General features: G+C 43.5%; 1 protein-coding gene across 1 annotated transcript in view; it reads right to left on the minus strand.

Moving 5' to 3' along the window:
* Window positions 1-920: 920 nt before the first annotated feature.
* The window catches only part of TANGO6 (transport and golgi organization 6 homolog), a 198,530-nt gene continuing 181,859 nt past the window's right edge, over window positions 921-17,591 (minus strand). The window contains exon 18 of the mRNA XM_027847693.1: window positions 921-1,925. Coding sequence (XP_027703494.1) covers window positions 1,749-1,925 — 177 coding nt within the window. The 3' untranslated portion in view covers window positions 921-1,748. The remainder of the gene's footprint in view (window positions 1,926-17,591) is intronic.

Consider the following 17,591-nt stretch of genomic DNA (forward strand, 5'->3'; position numbering starts at 1 on the left):
GTCTGCCTGCCTGCCTGTCTGTCTGTCTATCTATCTATTTATCTCCTCCTTAATATGGTTTACTGGGTAAGGGTAAGCACGGAGTGAAAAAGTAAGTAGAAATAAGGGGAAGGGTCAGTTAGTGGATAAAGTGCGCTGGACTTGGGAGACAGGAAGACCTGAGTTCAAATTCTGCCTCAGAAACTTACTAGCTGTGTGATCCTGGGTAAGCTGCTCAGCCTCTCTCAGCCTATTTCCTCATTCATAAAATGTGGATCCTAATAGCACCAACTCACAGGGTTGTTGTGGGGATGGCAATGCATAAAGTACTGTGCCAATTATATAAATGCTAGCTATTATCATTCATTTATATATACTTCAGAATAATACTACAGAGTTTCGGTTACTCAAGTCTCTAAATTAGCCAAGGTGAAAGCGGTTGTGCTGGAAAGCAATTGAGACTCTGGCAGGTCCATCACCTGAGGATACTTTCACAGATTGGCATCATGAGCCCAACACTGTGTTCAATGCACTTACTATCAATTCAATCCACGTAACGACATCTTTCTTCTAAACATTTTTATTGATTTTCTAAATATCACCTTCATTTCTAAACATATCCCCTCTCCCATCAGAACTAAGATCGTCCCCTCTGTCAAAGGGAGGGAGGTGCAGCAGGGAGATGTGTTTAGGAAAATGTATTTTTCTAAGATGGGGAGAAACTGGAACAATGCTCATCACTCTTTATCATCGGCATCTGCAAATATCTAAAATGCCTCCAACCCCATTTACCATGGACAACGTTGTAATACACAAAAGGGTGGGAAAAGGAGGCCAGAGGGGCAGCTAGGTGGCGCAGTGGATAGAGCACCGGCCCTGAAGTCAGGAGGACCTGAGTTCAAATCTGGCCTTATACCAAACACTTGACATTCACTAGCTGTGTGACCCTGGGCAAGTCACTTAACCCCAATTGCCTAAAAAAAAAGAGAAAAAAAAAAAGGAGGCCAGGGAGAGAACGTTGATAGAATTTGCCCTTCTTATCTGGAGGATTCGACAAGCTCGGGAGGCTTCCACTCAGGAATTGTCCATTCTGTGACCATCCCTTGGGAATGCCACCAGCATGGTTGCCCAGGGTGGCAGAGGGAAAGGACGCCTGCCCAGGCTGTCAGGAGGCCACTAACTCACCCCGTGACTTCCCTCTGGGCTTTAGTTTCCTCATCTGTGAGATGAGGAGGAGGGCTGGACTAGATGGTCTCCCAAGATCCCCTTTCTGGCTCCCTGTAGCCAAAATCAACCTATTCTCTGGTGAGTGTTCCATGGAACATTGGTCCCTTCCTCTCCCCACCTGCAGTAATGACCCCAGTGGTAATGACCGCTTTCATCAGCATTGAAGGACAGCTGCTCCTCACTGTGACTGCCACTGAGAGTAATGAGCCTCTCACTGGGGAAGGAGGTCACAAGGAGAATCTCTAGGTCATCAAATGCCACCACCTCCTATAAAAATGTTTTCTTTACAAAAACACTTCTTACCTAACGGGATTAGGGCAGGAATGGGGAGGGGGATAAGTGTGTGCCTCAAAATCCTTCCCTCTCATTTCCCATGGCAGGCTGGTCATAGGCAGGGAGACCCCAGGTGACATTCCTGGGCAGGAAGCTGTCTGTGTGGCCATGCTGTTAGCAGGAGGGGAGGGGGGCCCCTTTCTGGAGGAAGTTTGCCACCCAGCTTGTCTCGAGGCTCCAAACTTGACCATCCGTTGTGGAAGGGCATGCTATGGGAGCACCACTATCTTCTTTTCCAGCCTCTGTGGTGGGAACAGGAAGCTTCTCATAATTTCATCAAGTTCTTCCAGGGCGAGCTGGGCATGCAGCTTGGCAGCCTCATCTGGCTCAAAACGGACCACGTGCTTCAGCAGGTGGTAAAGGTCCTTCAGGACATCTCTCAGCACCTGAGGGGAGAGGCACACACACTCTATGAAAATGTGGCCAGGAGAACAAACCCTTCCAATACCACCCAGCTTCCCCTGGCTAGCGATGAGTTACCTTCATAGCCAACAAGCTCCAGAGAGCGATATTTGCCAAAACTTAATGTTTTTGTTTTACAAAATGGCAGGCGGCTGCCCACATTCCAAGTAGGCGCTCAGCTCATGGGGCCTAGGAGGCCCCCGGCTTTTCCCTGAAGCCACTTTCTGAATCACCCACCCTCCAATTCTCTTCTCGCCCCCCAGGTGTTCTCTAGCCTCCAATGTCTCCTATTATGACTTTTCCCTGGGAACCAGGAGAAGATTCCTTAGACATCACCCCTCCTGTCCCTCATGACGAATGCTCCGATGTCACATCATGATAAGGATTTGGGAAATCTTTGGGAGCATTCCCAAGGATGCCTCCTCTTCTCCTCTCATACACTCGTCATTCTGGTGCCATAACGTATAGCAAGAACAGGATACTGAGAGAACATGCATTCCCAGGCTCCACTTGTCACCCAACTGAACAGGTGAAGCCCCATAAAAGTTAGGCGGCCAATCTTCACTTCGTGTTTTTTTTATTAGATATCTTTTTTTTTATTAGATATCTTCCACTCAATACAAGAATAGACTGCTCTTTTTCAAAGACTTTTTCCTTCTTGCTGATCAGAATGCAGGAGTACCGTGGGGGTGAGGGGAGAGGGAGACAGAGAGAGGACACAGATACACATTGGCTCACTTTCCCTCTCCCTCCTTCCCGTCTCTGTCAGAGGTGAACAGGTGAGAGGAAGCCCTGAATGAGCAAGCTTCCTTAAGGGGCAGGGGTGTGCCCTCATTCTGATAGATTCTGTGCCTTATCTGTGGCAAGGGCACCTTTGTCCTGGGGGAATCTACTGCCCAGCCAGAGAACACCAGTGGCTGTGGTTGGGGTCCTCTTTTCAAACTGACCTCATGCCTGTTGGGGCAGACAACTTGGAAGAGAACCCCTCGTTTCCCTACAGGGAACAAGATGTGGATTCTAAATTGTTCACACCACACACCATAACCTGTATGATAAGAATAGCAGCAACCTGCATTTCAATAATGCTTCATCCTTGAATATGAGTTACCTGTAAAAGGGCAAAGGTCGCTCTCACCGGCTGCAGGATCTCCCCTTTCGGCACCAAGTGTCAAGCACAACTCCTTTTTAATTAAAAACTTAATCCCAATAACTCACCACAGTGCCCTTCCTCACTGAATCCCTGTAACTCTGGGAATCCCACACATCACAGCACTTCCTCTGGACTCCCCATGGATCAAAGCACCACGTCAAGGAGGGATTGTCATCAAATCCCTCAGATCACAGGCTGAGCATAAAGAGAGTTCAAAGGTAAAGCTACACACAGGAGTCTCTGTGGTGGGCAGGATACAGGCAATCCCACATGGGAAACCTCTCATTAACAGTTCAGCACACCTGCCACTCATCCCACTCTGTACTGAGGGTGGGGGCGAATTCGTCTAACTCGGTTTACAACAGTGGGTGGTGAAAATGAACCACTTTGCTATCTGAGAGGCAGTTTGATTGGGGGTATCCTTAGGAAGCAGTCAGATTCTTTGTTTGAGGAAAGTCAAGGAGGGATGGCAAGGGCACTTTGCCAAAAGCATCTGACATTTTTTTCCTCTTCCTGGCATGGACTTGTTGTAGCAGGTAAGATGGATGCTGCAGGGATAGGTTCGGTCAATCGCTATGGACTTGGCCTAGAACATATCACGGAACACATGGTACATTCAAAAGGGGAGGGGAGAGCTATAAGCTCTCACAGGTGCACTCACAATAGGAAAGACAAAAATGAGCATTTCTACCTTCCTCAAAGACCCTGATCTGGAATATCCTAACACTAGATAAGACAGTGAAAACCATAAGGAAAAAAGGGGCGAATTAAAAGTGATTTTTACAGTGAAGCCAGAAGAATGTCTCCAATTTTTCTGTTATTATCCTGGGATCAAGTTATCATAAATAATTACAAATGAGCACAATCCCCAGGGAAAGAGCTAAATTAGATCCAGCAGATTTCTTTCTCTCTTTTTTAAAAATATATTTTAAATGTCAGAGTTTGAACAAAGTAATCTTTAGCCCTACAATGTGAAATACAAAAAAAAAATTAAGATATATCTCCCTATGGCTAAGTACTATAATTAGTGAATTCTTTGCTCACCTGTCCTATTACCCACTGTTCCTTTCCAGACCCCAACTCTGGATTCCTTCTACTATTTCCCTTCACCACTCTTGTGTTGCTGAGCAAAGACAGAAGAAATCCCATTACAAATGATTGGATCCATTACAGATTAATGCTGTCCAGTCTCATCTGGGCTCTCACTGTTACTTGTTAACCCTTTCACTTTTCCCTGATTGACTTTCTATCCCATTCTCTCTTCTAAAGGAACTTACATTATCACCAACACCACTTCCTTCCTGCCAGCAGAGGACCTTGCTTCATCTTTCACTGAAAAAAAAAATGGTGGCACTTATCCCTAATTCCCTCTTGTCCAATGTCCTCTCCTCCTTTGGTCCAGTCTTGAAGAATAAGGTGGCCTGCTCCTTCAACCATCCCCTCTCTCTCTTCATAATTATAAATTTCTACTTAGCCACTGAGTCTCTTCCCTGCTGCTTACAAAGATGCCCAGAATTTCCCCTTCTTAAAAAGCCTTCACTTGATACTACTCTCATCTCCTCAAGCTGTCATTCTATAGCTCTCCTTCCTTTCAGAGTCAAACTCCTAGAAAAGTCCATCTACACTTCTGTCTCCACTGCTACCTGCCACTCACTTCTCAACCTTCTACAAACTGGCTCCATTCTCATCATTTGATGGAAACCGCTCTCTTTAAGGTTACCAATGATTGTGTTCATGCTAAGTCCAAAGACCTTTATTCACTCTACCTTCTTGACTTTTTATACCTTTTGATTATTTTGATTACTCCCTCTTTCAGGAGAGTCTTTCCTCCCTGGGTTTTCATGGCATTTTTCTCTTGTGCTGCTCTCTTTCTACATGCTGAACTGATTATTTTCGGTCTTTTTTGCAGTTTGATCTTTCATATCCTGGCCCTTAGGTGTGATGGGCTATGTCCTGGATCTAGTCTAGTTCTGCCCTCTGCTTTCCCTCTCTCTGTCTCATATCAAATCAGTTTCCATGGATCCAACAACCATCTCTATGCCATGTCTACATATCCATCTCTCATCTCTCTACCATACCATTCTCTTATCTCCAACTGGACATCACCTGGAAGACCCACAGGCATCTTAAATTCAAGATATCCCAAATACAACAAACTGTCTTTCCCCTTAAACACACTCCTTCTAGTAACTTCTCTATTTTTGGTGAGGACACTTCCACTTTTCTTGGCTTAGGTTCATAATCTAGGCATTATTTATGACTCTCATTCCACACTCTCCCCCATTCCAATCCAATTAGTTGCCAAGTCTGGTTGATTAGACTACCTCAACGTCTCTCTTTTCTCTCTGAACCATAACTGCCCTGGTTCAGACCCTCATCACTTTTCATCTGAACTATTACAATAGCCTCCAAAATAATCCCCCTGCATCCAGTCTCCCTCTTTCTCCTCCTTCCTTCACAAACTTGCCAAACTAATATTTCTTTTTTCTCACTTAATACTATTTTTTTATTTTCCAATTACATGTAAAGATAGTTTTCAACATTCATTTTTACAAGATTTTGAGTTCCAAAATTTTCTCCCTCCCTCCTCCCTAAGACAGCAAGCAATCTGATATAGGTTATACATGTACAATCATGTTAAACATATTTCCACATTAGTCATGTTGTGAAAGAAGAATCAGAACAAAAGGGAAACACCATGAGAAAGAAAAAAACAAAAAAACACACACAAAAAGTGAAAATAGTATGTTTCAATCTGCATTCAGACTTCATACTTCTTTTTCTGGAGGTGGATAGCATTTTCCATCATGAGTCTTTTGGAATTGTCTTGGATCACTGTAATGCTGAGAAGATTTAAGTCTATCATAGTTGATCACAAACTGATTATCTCTAAAGTGTAATTCTGACCACGTCATAAGAAATTAACCTTTTGTATAACATATACACATCTCTACTTGGCATTTAAAGTCCTTCACAATCTGGCTCCGGTCTTTCTTTCTAGACTGGTTACACATTATTTCCCCTCAGATACTCCATCCATCCTTTCCAGGCTGCACTCTGGAATTCCTCCACCATGCCTCTGAATCCTCTTCATCCTGGAAACTCTCTGTTCAGTTGTTGTTCATACATGTCCAACTCTCCGTGACCCCATTTGGGGCTTTCTTGGAAAAGATACCGGAGTAGTTTGTCATTTCCTTCTCCAGCTCATTTTATAAATGAGGAAACTGGGGCTTGCCCAGGGTCACATAGCTAGTAAATGTCTGAAGCAGGATTTGAACTCAAGAAGAGTCTTCTGTCTTTAGGCTCGGCACTCTATCCACTGCGCCACTTCATTTCAGCCTTGGAGTTCACACATGGGAAGTACCCTCTGCCCCTGCAGACCCTCCATCTGGCCAGATGGCTTCTCCTAGGATTTCCATTTAAGGAGGGCACCCCGGTCATCGAGGTCTCTTACCGCTCCAGATTTTCTCTAATATATCCTGTCCCCAAGGAATGCCCCTCCCTTTCCTTTCCTCCCCTACTTTTCATCTTCCTTTTATGTACCATTTTCTCCCATTAGGATGTAAGTTCCTTGAGGGCAGGGACTATCTTTCTGCCTTTTTTGGTTCCCACCACTCAGCAAAGTGCCTGGCATATAGTAAAGGCTTAATAAGTGCTTGTTGACTGACTGACCATGCTCCAACCAAATCGGTCTGCTTGTGTTTAATTGTACATGACATTCCATCTCTTGTCAATACCTTTGTATAGGCTGTCCCCTATGCCTAGAATGCTTTTCCTCCTCACAAAGTAGGGAAGGACTGAACAAATTCTGGTACAGGAGTGAAAATGTAACATTATTTTGCCAAGAGAAACCTGGGAAGATTTGTGTGAACTGATGCAGAGTGGAGTGAGCACAGCTGTTAAGGAAAACAGCTTTGAAAGACTTCATAATTCTGACTGATGTAATGATTAATCAACACTCTAGAAGACTAATGATGAAGCAGTTTTCCCACTTCTTAGCAGAGAGATAGATGGTGCAGAATGAATAAATTAAAAAGGATCTGCTAAGTGCTTACTATATGCCAAACACTATGCTAACTGGGAATACAAATATAAAAGTAAAGGCAGTGCTTTCCCTCAAGGAACTTACAGTTTAATAGTGGAAGATGACAAATAGAAGAGTGATGGCAAAGAAGGGAAATATTGGTTTGGAAAGTTACAAAGATGGTGGGTGAGGTCATAGGGGAATAGGCTGACATACTCTTTCCAGAAACGATGACAAAATTAATTTGGTTATGCTTCCAGAACTAGGTAGGAGAGAAGGAAAGCAGTGGGTGAGACAACGGCTGGGAAAGAAATGAAGGATGGCTAGAGAACTGGGCCAAGAAGTAGGGGAAGACCGAGGACATCAGTGCCCCAGGGTGAGACACACATTATCAGGTAAGACTAATCTGCATTTGTTTTAATTTAATAAACTTTTTGTTTCAAGTGAGGGCTTTTTTTTTTTTTTGCAAGTGGAGTAGAAATATAAGGGGGCAGTAAGAGAAATATAAAGAAAGAAAACAGTGTTAACAAAACATTTAAAAGTACACAGAAGGGAACAGAAAGAAGTTCAAAAGGGGTCACATACAAGCAGAAGAGGGTTGTTATGACCATGTTAAATTTAAAATAAACTTTAAAAAAAGAAACAAATGTGCATAATGGGGATTCCTGGTTTCATGTCCAAATCTCTTTTCCTGTTCTTCGCATAAGGAAATATTAATACTTAATGTTTGTCAAGTTCATGATAAAAAAAAGGAAGAAGAAAAGAAGAGCAGAAAATATGCTGTGAGATCATTTGGGTTCTCGGAAATCCTGGGGAATCAGTAAATCAGGTTTCAATGTAGACAGTAACTGTTTATTAAGTAGCATATCTGTTCAGCTCAAACGTCTAGACCAAGCCAAGTGTCATATAGCTAGAGAGAGGAATTTTTTCTGCATAAACTGGATAGAAGCAAACCACAATTAGGATTAAGGGTTTTACTGTTTTTTGTCCAAGTGATGAATAATCTAAGATAATGGGCAGTGAGTAAATGAAAGGCAAAGGGGAAGAAGGTGAAGGTGCTCCTGACCTCCTGGAGGAAGCTTCTGGCTGGGAGAAGAATCCATTCTTTATCAATAAAGCTTATACCTCCTCTTTGATGGGCACGGGGCAAGAAATCTCACCATTTTAAACAAAAAGACCAGGCTCTTCAGACATTTCACTGAAAGCTTTGGGAGAGTCAGAAAAGAAAGCCAGGATTACTAATGTAGTCTTGGGGGGGGGGGGTGTTATCCGTGCGTGACAGGTATAGAATATTGAATGTGCTCGAAGTTCTATGCATTGTTATAAATCGAAGGTTGCTGAGCTTTTAAAACATTTTTTTTTTATTTTTCAAAGCATTTTCTCTGTTAGACCCAGAGATAAATGCAGTTTTTACCCTTTCTGGATTGTGTCTGACTGTTACAAATGGGCAGAGTGCCTCAAGTGCTGATTGGAGGCTCCAGTAGGCAGGGTATTACTAACTACCTTCATTGAAGAATAAAGAGAAAGGGATTAACTGCTGAGGCACCAAAAAGGCTATTGGGAGGCAGACTGGCTGGGCAGCCAAAGAGCCACAGACCAAGATGGCAGCTAGCGATTAAGTGCTCTGAAAGGAGGCAAGAGGAGTGAAGTCAGATGATACTTGTATGAGTCCATCTGGGCTGCTCCTCATTACCGAAGGGCTTCTCTGGGTCATGCATCAATCCTGAGATGGCGTGAATGCAAACCCCTGCAGCAGCAGCAGCAGCAGCAGCAGCAGCAGCGGCAGCAGCAGCAGCATGCAGAATGTCTTTAAATAGCAATCAGAGGACTGCAGCAGCTTTCCTACACCCCCACAGCCACAGAAATAGAACAAAGGAGGCTCAAAAGTGGTTCGGTGTATGCACAGGCAGCAGGCTGCTGCTTTCTGGGTCTTGGGACCATTGTCCTTGGAAGGTGATTAAAATCTTGGCATTTAAACTGAACTCAATTACGACTCACGACTCGGGAGAAAGAGCTTCATTTTTCCTTGCCCTTGATAATCATAATGCAGATATCCTGCAGAGAAGAGGCAGCGATGCCTCCTTCCCCAACTAACTCAGTAGCAGGGCTGGTGCAGAGCAGTAGTGACAAACAGAACTTAAGAAGGAGTCTGATGTGGAAATGAGACAGGCCCAGAGAAGCTCTCCTGGTCTCCTCATCACTCAGGGTAGATCTGCTGCTAACCCAGCTCTGGTTCTGGGCTAGCTCTGGCTTATTCCTGGGCTGCAGGGCACCAGGGTGGGGAGGTAGGTCAGCGTAGAGGCTATTGAACAGGGGGAACGTGGCACTGTTTTAGGTCTGAATGGAGCTCTGCTTGGGTACCAACTGGCCTAAGCCACCTCACAAATGTCTTGGTCTCAAAGTCCAGGTCAGAGAAGAGCTGTCCCAGTTTCTAGGGATGGGCCCAGGGAGACAGGGAATTTCCCTAACAGTATTCAATACCACGAAGTATGGGGTATTTCATAGGATTTAGAACCTTCACGAAAGGAATCTTAGAGCATATCTAGTCTAAATCTACAGACTTTGGGAGGATTATGCTTTAGGAGGTCAGGTCAGAGCTCTGGACGAAAGGCCAAGGGAAAAGCAAAATTCATACAACGTGTGGGAATTATCATCAGCGCCCATATTTAATACTCCCAGACACAAGCGTGTGGCGAAAGACCAAAGAAAGCCTGTTAACAGTAAACAGCCTGACCTTGGCAACCACCTTCCTAAACACTGACTTTTTGTGTTAGGCTCTGGCCGAATGTGTGGTATACTACAGGTTTGAAGATAGAAGACTTTATCAGGACGCCACCACACACACCCAGAGAGCCAATGAACGTGAAACCCCAGTGTGGAATCACAGAATTTCAGAACTGGATGGTCATTGAGTAGCTCGAGCCAAAGACAGATGGGTGGCCTATGCTGGAAGAGCTCCAAATGACGGGGAGCCCACTGCCTCAAGAGGCAGCCCGTGCCACTTTTGGACTGCTCGAGCTTAACACTGGTGCGTGGACCAAGGCAAGGGCTTTAGTGCTTGTGGACTGACTAACAGACTGAATTTACCTGTGTGTAGCTCCCGCCTGCCTGGTGTCCTCTGGGGCCAAAGAGGACAAACTTTCAGGTTCCTAAAGACTGCAATGAGGTGTGTCATTCCTCCCCAGCCTCAATACCCTCCGTTCCTTCAACCGATCCTTACAAGGCACGGGGCGTGAGGCCTCTGGACACCAATCAACGTCTGATCTAAAACGGCACGTGCAGAGATTGAGCCCAATATGCCCAATGTTGGCTGACCAGGGCAGAGCACAGAGAGACTCACCTCTCTTAAAGCAGCCCAAGATCATATCAGACCCTCTGGCTGCTGTATCACGCTGCTGACTCATACAGATCCTTTCATCTGTCCACTAAGATCCCTGGACCTTCTTTTAGACAAACTGCGCTCCAACTCCGCTTCTCCCTTCATCTTGTCCCTATGAAGCTGCTACACACATCTAAACCTCTGCTTAATTTCTTCTCAAATCCAACCCGGTGTTCTCACCAGTCACTACTGTTTTGGATCCTAACTCTGTGACTCAGTGGGTTAGCAACCCCTCCCAACTTAGTGTCACTGGCCGATCTGACAAGGACATCTACATCTTTATCCAAGTGACTAATGAAAATGTGGAACAGCCCAGGGTCGAGCACAGATTCTGGGGTACTACATTAGAGACCCCTTGCCAAAGGACATTGAGCCATTAATGACCACTCTTGGAGGCCAGTCCTTCAACCAATTCCAAGTTCACCTACTAATTGCACTGGCATCCACTCCACATATCTCCAACTTTTCAACAATAGCTCAAAACATTTTATCAAATGCTTTGCTAAAATCTAGAGATAATATATCTATGGCATTTTTTTTGCTCTACCAATTTAGTAAACCTATTGAAAAAAGGAAGTAAAATGAGTCTGGCATGTTCAGACTTCTTTATGAAATCATCCTGATTCCTTGTAATCACAGCTACTTTTTCTATAACAATCAATCTGCAATCATTAAGTGCCAGGCTTGGTGCTAGGTCCTGGGGGTTAAAAGATAAAAGTTAAACAGTCTTGTCCTCAAGAAACTTAAATTCTATTGGGGGAAACAAATGTTTAAATGTAAGCCTACACAAAATGTATGCGAAGTAAATATAAGATATCTTGGGGTTGGGGTGGGGGGGACCATGAAAAAACCCACATAGGGGAGTGGTGACTGGCCTGACACCTTCCTTTTGAAGGAAGCGGGAGATTCTGAGAGGACAAGGAGAGAAAGGAATAAATTTCAAGCTTGGAGAAACATCAGTGTAAAGACGTGGAAAGAGACGGAATGTCATAAGGGAGGAATAAAAAGGCAAATTTGGTTGTATAGTAGAGTGTGTGAAGGAGACCAACGTGTAATGAGTTTGGGAAGGTAGGCTTACTTTAAATGACAAAGGCACAGAACATTCAGAAGGAGACAAAGACAAAACCAAACTAGGCTGGATGAGAGGTGGGGAAGAATACAACTGGTACACAGATAAGCAGTGGCCATGGGAAACCACAGAACATTCTTGAACAGAAGAGCAGTAACATGATCGGACGTGAGTTTTAGGGATAGCCCACTGGCCTCAATGTGGAGGACGTAGGGGAAAGAGGAGAGACCTAAGGCAGAAAGACAATTAGAAAGCTACTGTCCCAGCGAGAGGGGATAAAGGGCTGAATGAGAATGTCACTAACGATCTCGTTAATAAGTTGTTTTTTTTTTTTTTTTTGAAACTTGGGGCACCTGCCCTTCTCTGGGTATGCAGAGCTCCTCCCATTTTCCACATTCTTCAGATATCATTGACAGTGCTTCAGCAATCACATCTGCCACTTCTCTTCCTACTTTAGGGCTAATATTTATACAGTTCTTCAAGGTTTTCGAAACACTTCACATAGAGATTGCAGGCCCTCCGGCAGGTGACCTGAATGAATCAAAGGATGCAAGCTGCTATCTTACTAGCTCTTTTTATTTATCTTGGCTATCAACACCCCCCAAGCATTTCTGTTCTGTTCTCTCTGGTCCAAAGGTCATTCTTCTTCTTAGATAAAACAGGCAAGATAAGAATTAGTCAACTCAGAACACTGTATACAGTGACATAATTTTTGTAATGATTTACCATTAAAGATTTAGCTACTCTGATCTATACAATGATTAAAGACCTTTTCAAAGGACACATGATGAAAAATGGTATCCACTTCTAGAGCAAGTAGTGATGAACTCTGAGTGGACATTGAAGTAAAATATTTTTTACTTTATTTTTTTTTGGTAACAGTTAATATAGAAATATACTTTGTATCACTTCACATATACAATGGGTATCATATTGCTTGCTTTTTCAGTGGGTGAAAGAAGGACTCAAGGAAAAGAATTTGGAATTCAAAATTAAAAAATACATGGTAAATGAACTTTAAAAAAATACTTAGGCAACTCAACCTTCTCCCGGTTGTCAGTTACCAACCATTCCGTCCACCCTGGCCAGTGGTCCTCTGCCTTTAATTCTGGCATTTCCCAGTATCTCTTTCATTCTCTTGGGTGTCTTCAGCTTTCGCCATTCTGAGCTCTGGCCTTCTGGACACTGTCCTTGCAGGACCCTGCCCCACTTCGGCATTCATCCGTTGTCACCTTTCCTTGCATCCATCTTCTGTATGTGACTTAAAAAAAATCTGTTTGCTAGTGAATTCTCTGCACATCTGCATTGCTTTCTTCAGACAATTCTCATTTTTCCTCCTCACTGGAATTGCTTCCCTCCATAATTACATTCTTGAGTCTCTCAAACCTCTTGGCTAATTTCTCATGTGGAATTTTTGTCTTTGGCCTCCTATCTCGCGTTCCCTCTATATCTTCGGAAGTTTGCCCTCCTGACACCTACCCAGAGTGGAGGCTACACTGTATCTTCCTTTTCTCTATCACAAACTCTGGCAGTAGTGGGCACTTGGCCTTGAGATTCCCATCATTTCTACCAGAATGCTCAGCTCCTCTCTGTTGGGGAGAATCAGATCTACAACAGAATCCCCACCCTGCTGGTTTCTTTGCTTTTCAAAGAATGAAATGAAGGCGAGCCAGAATGTTGTTAAGCGGTGTGCTCTTAGTAGGCAGAGAGCTCCAGGAGAGCCCGGACAACTGGTATCCCACCCCCATGACATTCTGTGATCTGGACTCTGACTCTTCATCACTTTTCTCTTTCTGCCAGATGGCTTCTAGTATATGCCAATTAATTAACGAAAGAGCATGTATGAGGAGTTGGGTCAGAGGAAGAATAGAATTTAATTCTATACGGCAAACGTTTATTATTATTTATCACCTCTATATACAGGGCCACTAAACAGGCCAAAACAGTTCCTGCCCTCAAGGAGCTTTTTTTTTGAAGGGGATAACACATGTATACAATTAAGTAGAAAGGGGGATCATCAGGGATCTCACACATGATGAGGTGGTGCTTCTCTCTGTCAAGGCCAACCCCTCTCTACCAGGGCAAGCTACCCCAGCCCGTGCCCTCTCCTCCAGCAGATTGCCCCTGTATGATCCTCTCTCTCCCTTAATCTTCAGTCTCTCCCTGTCCGATATCCACTTCTCTACTGCCTACAAAGATGTCTCCCCGCCTTGGTCCTCCCATCTCTGCTAACTACTGACGGATATCTCTCCTCCCTTTTGTGGCTACACTCCTTGAGAAGGCTGGCTACCACACTACCACAGGTGCCTCCACTCTCCTCTCCTCTTCACCCTTTACTATCTGGCTTCAAACTACTCTCTCTAAAGTTACCTGTGATCTCCTGATTGCCGAATCCAACGGCCTTTTCTCAATCCTCCTTCTTGACCTCTCTCTCTGCAGCCTTTGACGCTGTCAATCACCTTCTTCTCCTTGATATTCTCTTCTCTCTAGGTTTTTGGGGTACTACTTTCTTCTGGTTCTGCTTTGATCTGACTGTTCCTTCTCAGTCTCCTTTGCTCAGTCTTCCTCTGGGTCATACCCACTAATCCTGGGTGTCCCACAGGGCTCTGTCCCGGGTCAGCTTTTCTTTTCTCTCGAGTGTCAAACTCAGATAGAAATGGGGGCCCCAATCCATGCATAAAGATCCCTGAGGGCTGTATATTACCAGTTTTAAAATATAATGTCATCTATGTTTTCTTGTCTTCTTATTTATTTTGTTAAACATTTCCCAATTACATTTTAATCTGGCTTAGGCCACCCTCGGCAGTGTTGCCGGGTGCATGCTGCTCACTGTTTGACACCTCTGCTCTCTGTTATTTCACCTGGTGATCTCATCACTATCCCATGGATTCCATTATCACTGCTATGCTGACGACTCTCAAATTTACTCATCTAGCTCTATCTCTCTGCTGATCTCCAATCTCACATCTCCAACTGCCTTTCGACATCTGGAACTGGAAGTCCAGTAGACATCTTAAACTCAACAGGTCCAAAACAGAACTCATTATCTTTCTCCCTAAACCCTCCCCCCCTCCCACCTTCCCCATTGTTGTCAAGGGCAACGCCATCCTCCCAGTCCCCTAGGCTCACAACCCATCTTGGATTCCTCACCACTCTTACCTCCCATATCCAAGCTGTAGATTTCACCTCTGCAATGTCTCTTGAATACGCCCCCTTCTCTCCTTTGACACTGCCAACCCCTTGGTGTTCTCATCACCTCACTCCTACATAAACTTCATAGCTGCTGGTGGGTCTGTCTGCCTCAAGTCTCTCCCCATTCGGGTCTGTCCCCCCCTCAGGGGACAAAGCAATCTTCCTAAAATGTAGGTCTCTCCATGTCACTCCCCCTTCTTGATATACTCCAGTGATTCTCTCTTGCTTCCAGGATCAAATACAAAATCCTCTGCTCGGCATTCATAACCTTTTATAACCTAGTTCTTCACTCTAGCTCTTTCCCCCTTTCCAGTCTTCTTAAACATCACAACCCCCCATGTACTCTTCCCATCCAGTGACACCTTAATCCTTGCCCTTCCTTGCCCAAGAGCCTCCACTGCCCAACTCTTTTCTTCTCTGGCTGGCCGCCATGCCTGGACTGCTCATCCTCATCTCTCCCCCTTCCTGGCTTCCCTGGCTTCCTTCAAGTCCCAGCTTCAATCCCACTTTTTACAGCAGTGGGATCCAACAGAAGGCCCAGGGTCTTCATGCAAATGAACCAGATTGAAATATGACTGGGAAATATTTAACAAATTAAATAAAAATACAATACAACATAGATAACATTACATTTAAAAATTAAGTCAACGTGCCTGGCCTGCAGGGATCCTTATGTGTGAAGGAAAGGCTCCATTTCTATCTGAGTTTAATACTGCTATTTTACTTGAAGCTTTTCTTCATCCCTTTTAATTCTAGTAATTCCCTCTGTTGATGATTTCCTATTTATCTTGTACATAGCTTGTTTGTGTGTGGTTGTTCTAATACCGTTTCCCCCATTAGATTGTGAGCTCCTCAAGGGCAGGGACTATCTTTTTTGGTATAGTGCCTGGCACATAGTAGGAGCTTAATAAATGTTTGCTGACTAACTATTTATGAAGGTAGGCTTGGCAACTGAATGGGTAATGAGTTATTTACTTCTCCTGAGTTTTACTCTAATGTCTTTTACTTTATTTTTAAATTTTAGTATTGTCCTTTACTTTTATATCACATTCATTTTGAAATAAACCTTTCAACCTTCTCATAAGTGCCAAGAGATCCCGTGTAACAAATATTTTTATTTTATTTTAAAAAAACATTTTACTTTTTCTCAATTACATGTAAAGACAAATTTAAATATTTGTTAAAAAATTTTTTTTGAGTTCCAAATTTCCTCCCTTCTCTCCTCCCTGAGACGGTAAGCAGGCTATATATGTGCAATCATGCAAAACATTTCCATATTAGTCAGTAACAAAGACATCAGCAAAACCTACCAACACACTGAGTGTATCAGACAACCAATGCAACCTTCCACGCCCACAGTCCTTCATTCCTTAGAGAGAAGGAAGGTGCATTTTCTCATTGTTCCTAATGCCTTTTCAAAGATCCTGCTTTGTTTTGTGATGTGCCCGGACTGAGATCTTTGGGTGCAAACTTCCAAAGAAGAGCAGAGCGACGACGCATTGAACAAGAGGATGAAAAGATCTAGGAACCCAGCTGCATTCATGGCAGGATCCTCTGTAGTCCCGCCATCCAGATGGGTGGAATTAAAGGGCGTGCATGTGTTGAGTTTTTGACAGTACAATACAGAAAGTGGGAAGAAGCCAAGTTTGGAGCTTAGACTCTGTTTGCCTTTCAATCATCACCCATTCTGTCATTCTGCCTCAGGACTCCTTTCACTCTCAGATAAGACAGAGAGCTTGCAAACTAACTTTTACAAAAACTAGGAGTTTCCAAGGAAGGGCAATTCAAGTACCTCCTCAAGCAAACCTGTCCAGGCAAATTCTAAACGCTGTTCTTAGGAAATCTAAAAACTGGGGGAGTTTTAGGAGTCTCAGAATTTCCAGTTTAAAAACTGAAAGACTATGAAACTCATTCATTACCAAAGGAATTACAGGAAAACTGCACAGGGAACTTCCTTACCCACTTATCCCTTATGTTCCTGGGTTCAGTTTCCTGTTCCTTTGCTTCTTTTCTAAGTGACTGGAGCCCTGTTGGCCAAATCTGGGCCGTAATGAACTAGCTGCAAGCCTAGGTGACTCCAAGGCCAAGAAATTGTACTGGATAACACTTAGATATCACCTTATACCACCGAACTGGCAAAGATAGTTTTTTTTTTTTAAAGCCATATTGTAGGAGCCACTACTGACATTGCAATAAATGGATACAATCTTTCTGAAAATCAATATGGTAATATGTAATCTGAAGCACAAAACTGTTTGGGTCTATTAACCAAGTGATCACACTATAAGGACTGTACTGGAAAAATGTTACTGAAAGGGAAAATGGGACTTTTTTTTACAAAATTATTTGTAGCAGTGCTATCTGGAATTACAGAAAACTGGAAGCCCTGGTCCAATGATTGGTGCATGGCTGAATAAATCATGGTATACAATAATAATCAAATATTATTGTGCCATAAGAAATGACAATTAGGAAGAATACGAAGAATTATGGGGAAGATTCATGAAGCAGAGTGAAGAAAGCAGAATGAGAATACTGTATCTGCTGAATACAACCGTGTAAAAGGAAAGACTCAAACAAAAGCAATAATAAAAAAATCCAAAAAAAAAAATGAAGAAAAAAGTTTGGAAGGAGATACAGAGGCAAATGGGACTTTTTTGTTATCTTGTCAAATTAAAATTTAAAAACAAATTGTGGTTTATAAAAATCTTTGAAGCATGATAAGTAATTATGAACAGCATCATCTCATAAACAGTGGAAGGTAAAACCAGTTTAAAGAAAGCTTGGGGGCAGCTAGGTGGCGCAGTGGATAGAACACCAGCCCTGGAGTCAGGAG

Source organism: Vombatus ursinus, unplaced genomic scaffold (assembly GCF_900497805.2).
Source record: "Vombatus ursinus unplaced genomic scaffold, bare-nosed wombat genome assembly UNPS02005286.1, whole genome shotgun sequence".
Lineage (NCBI taxonomy): Eukaryota > Metazoa > Chordata > Mammalia > Diprotodontia > Vombatidae > Vombatus > Vombatus ursinus.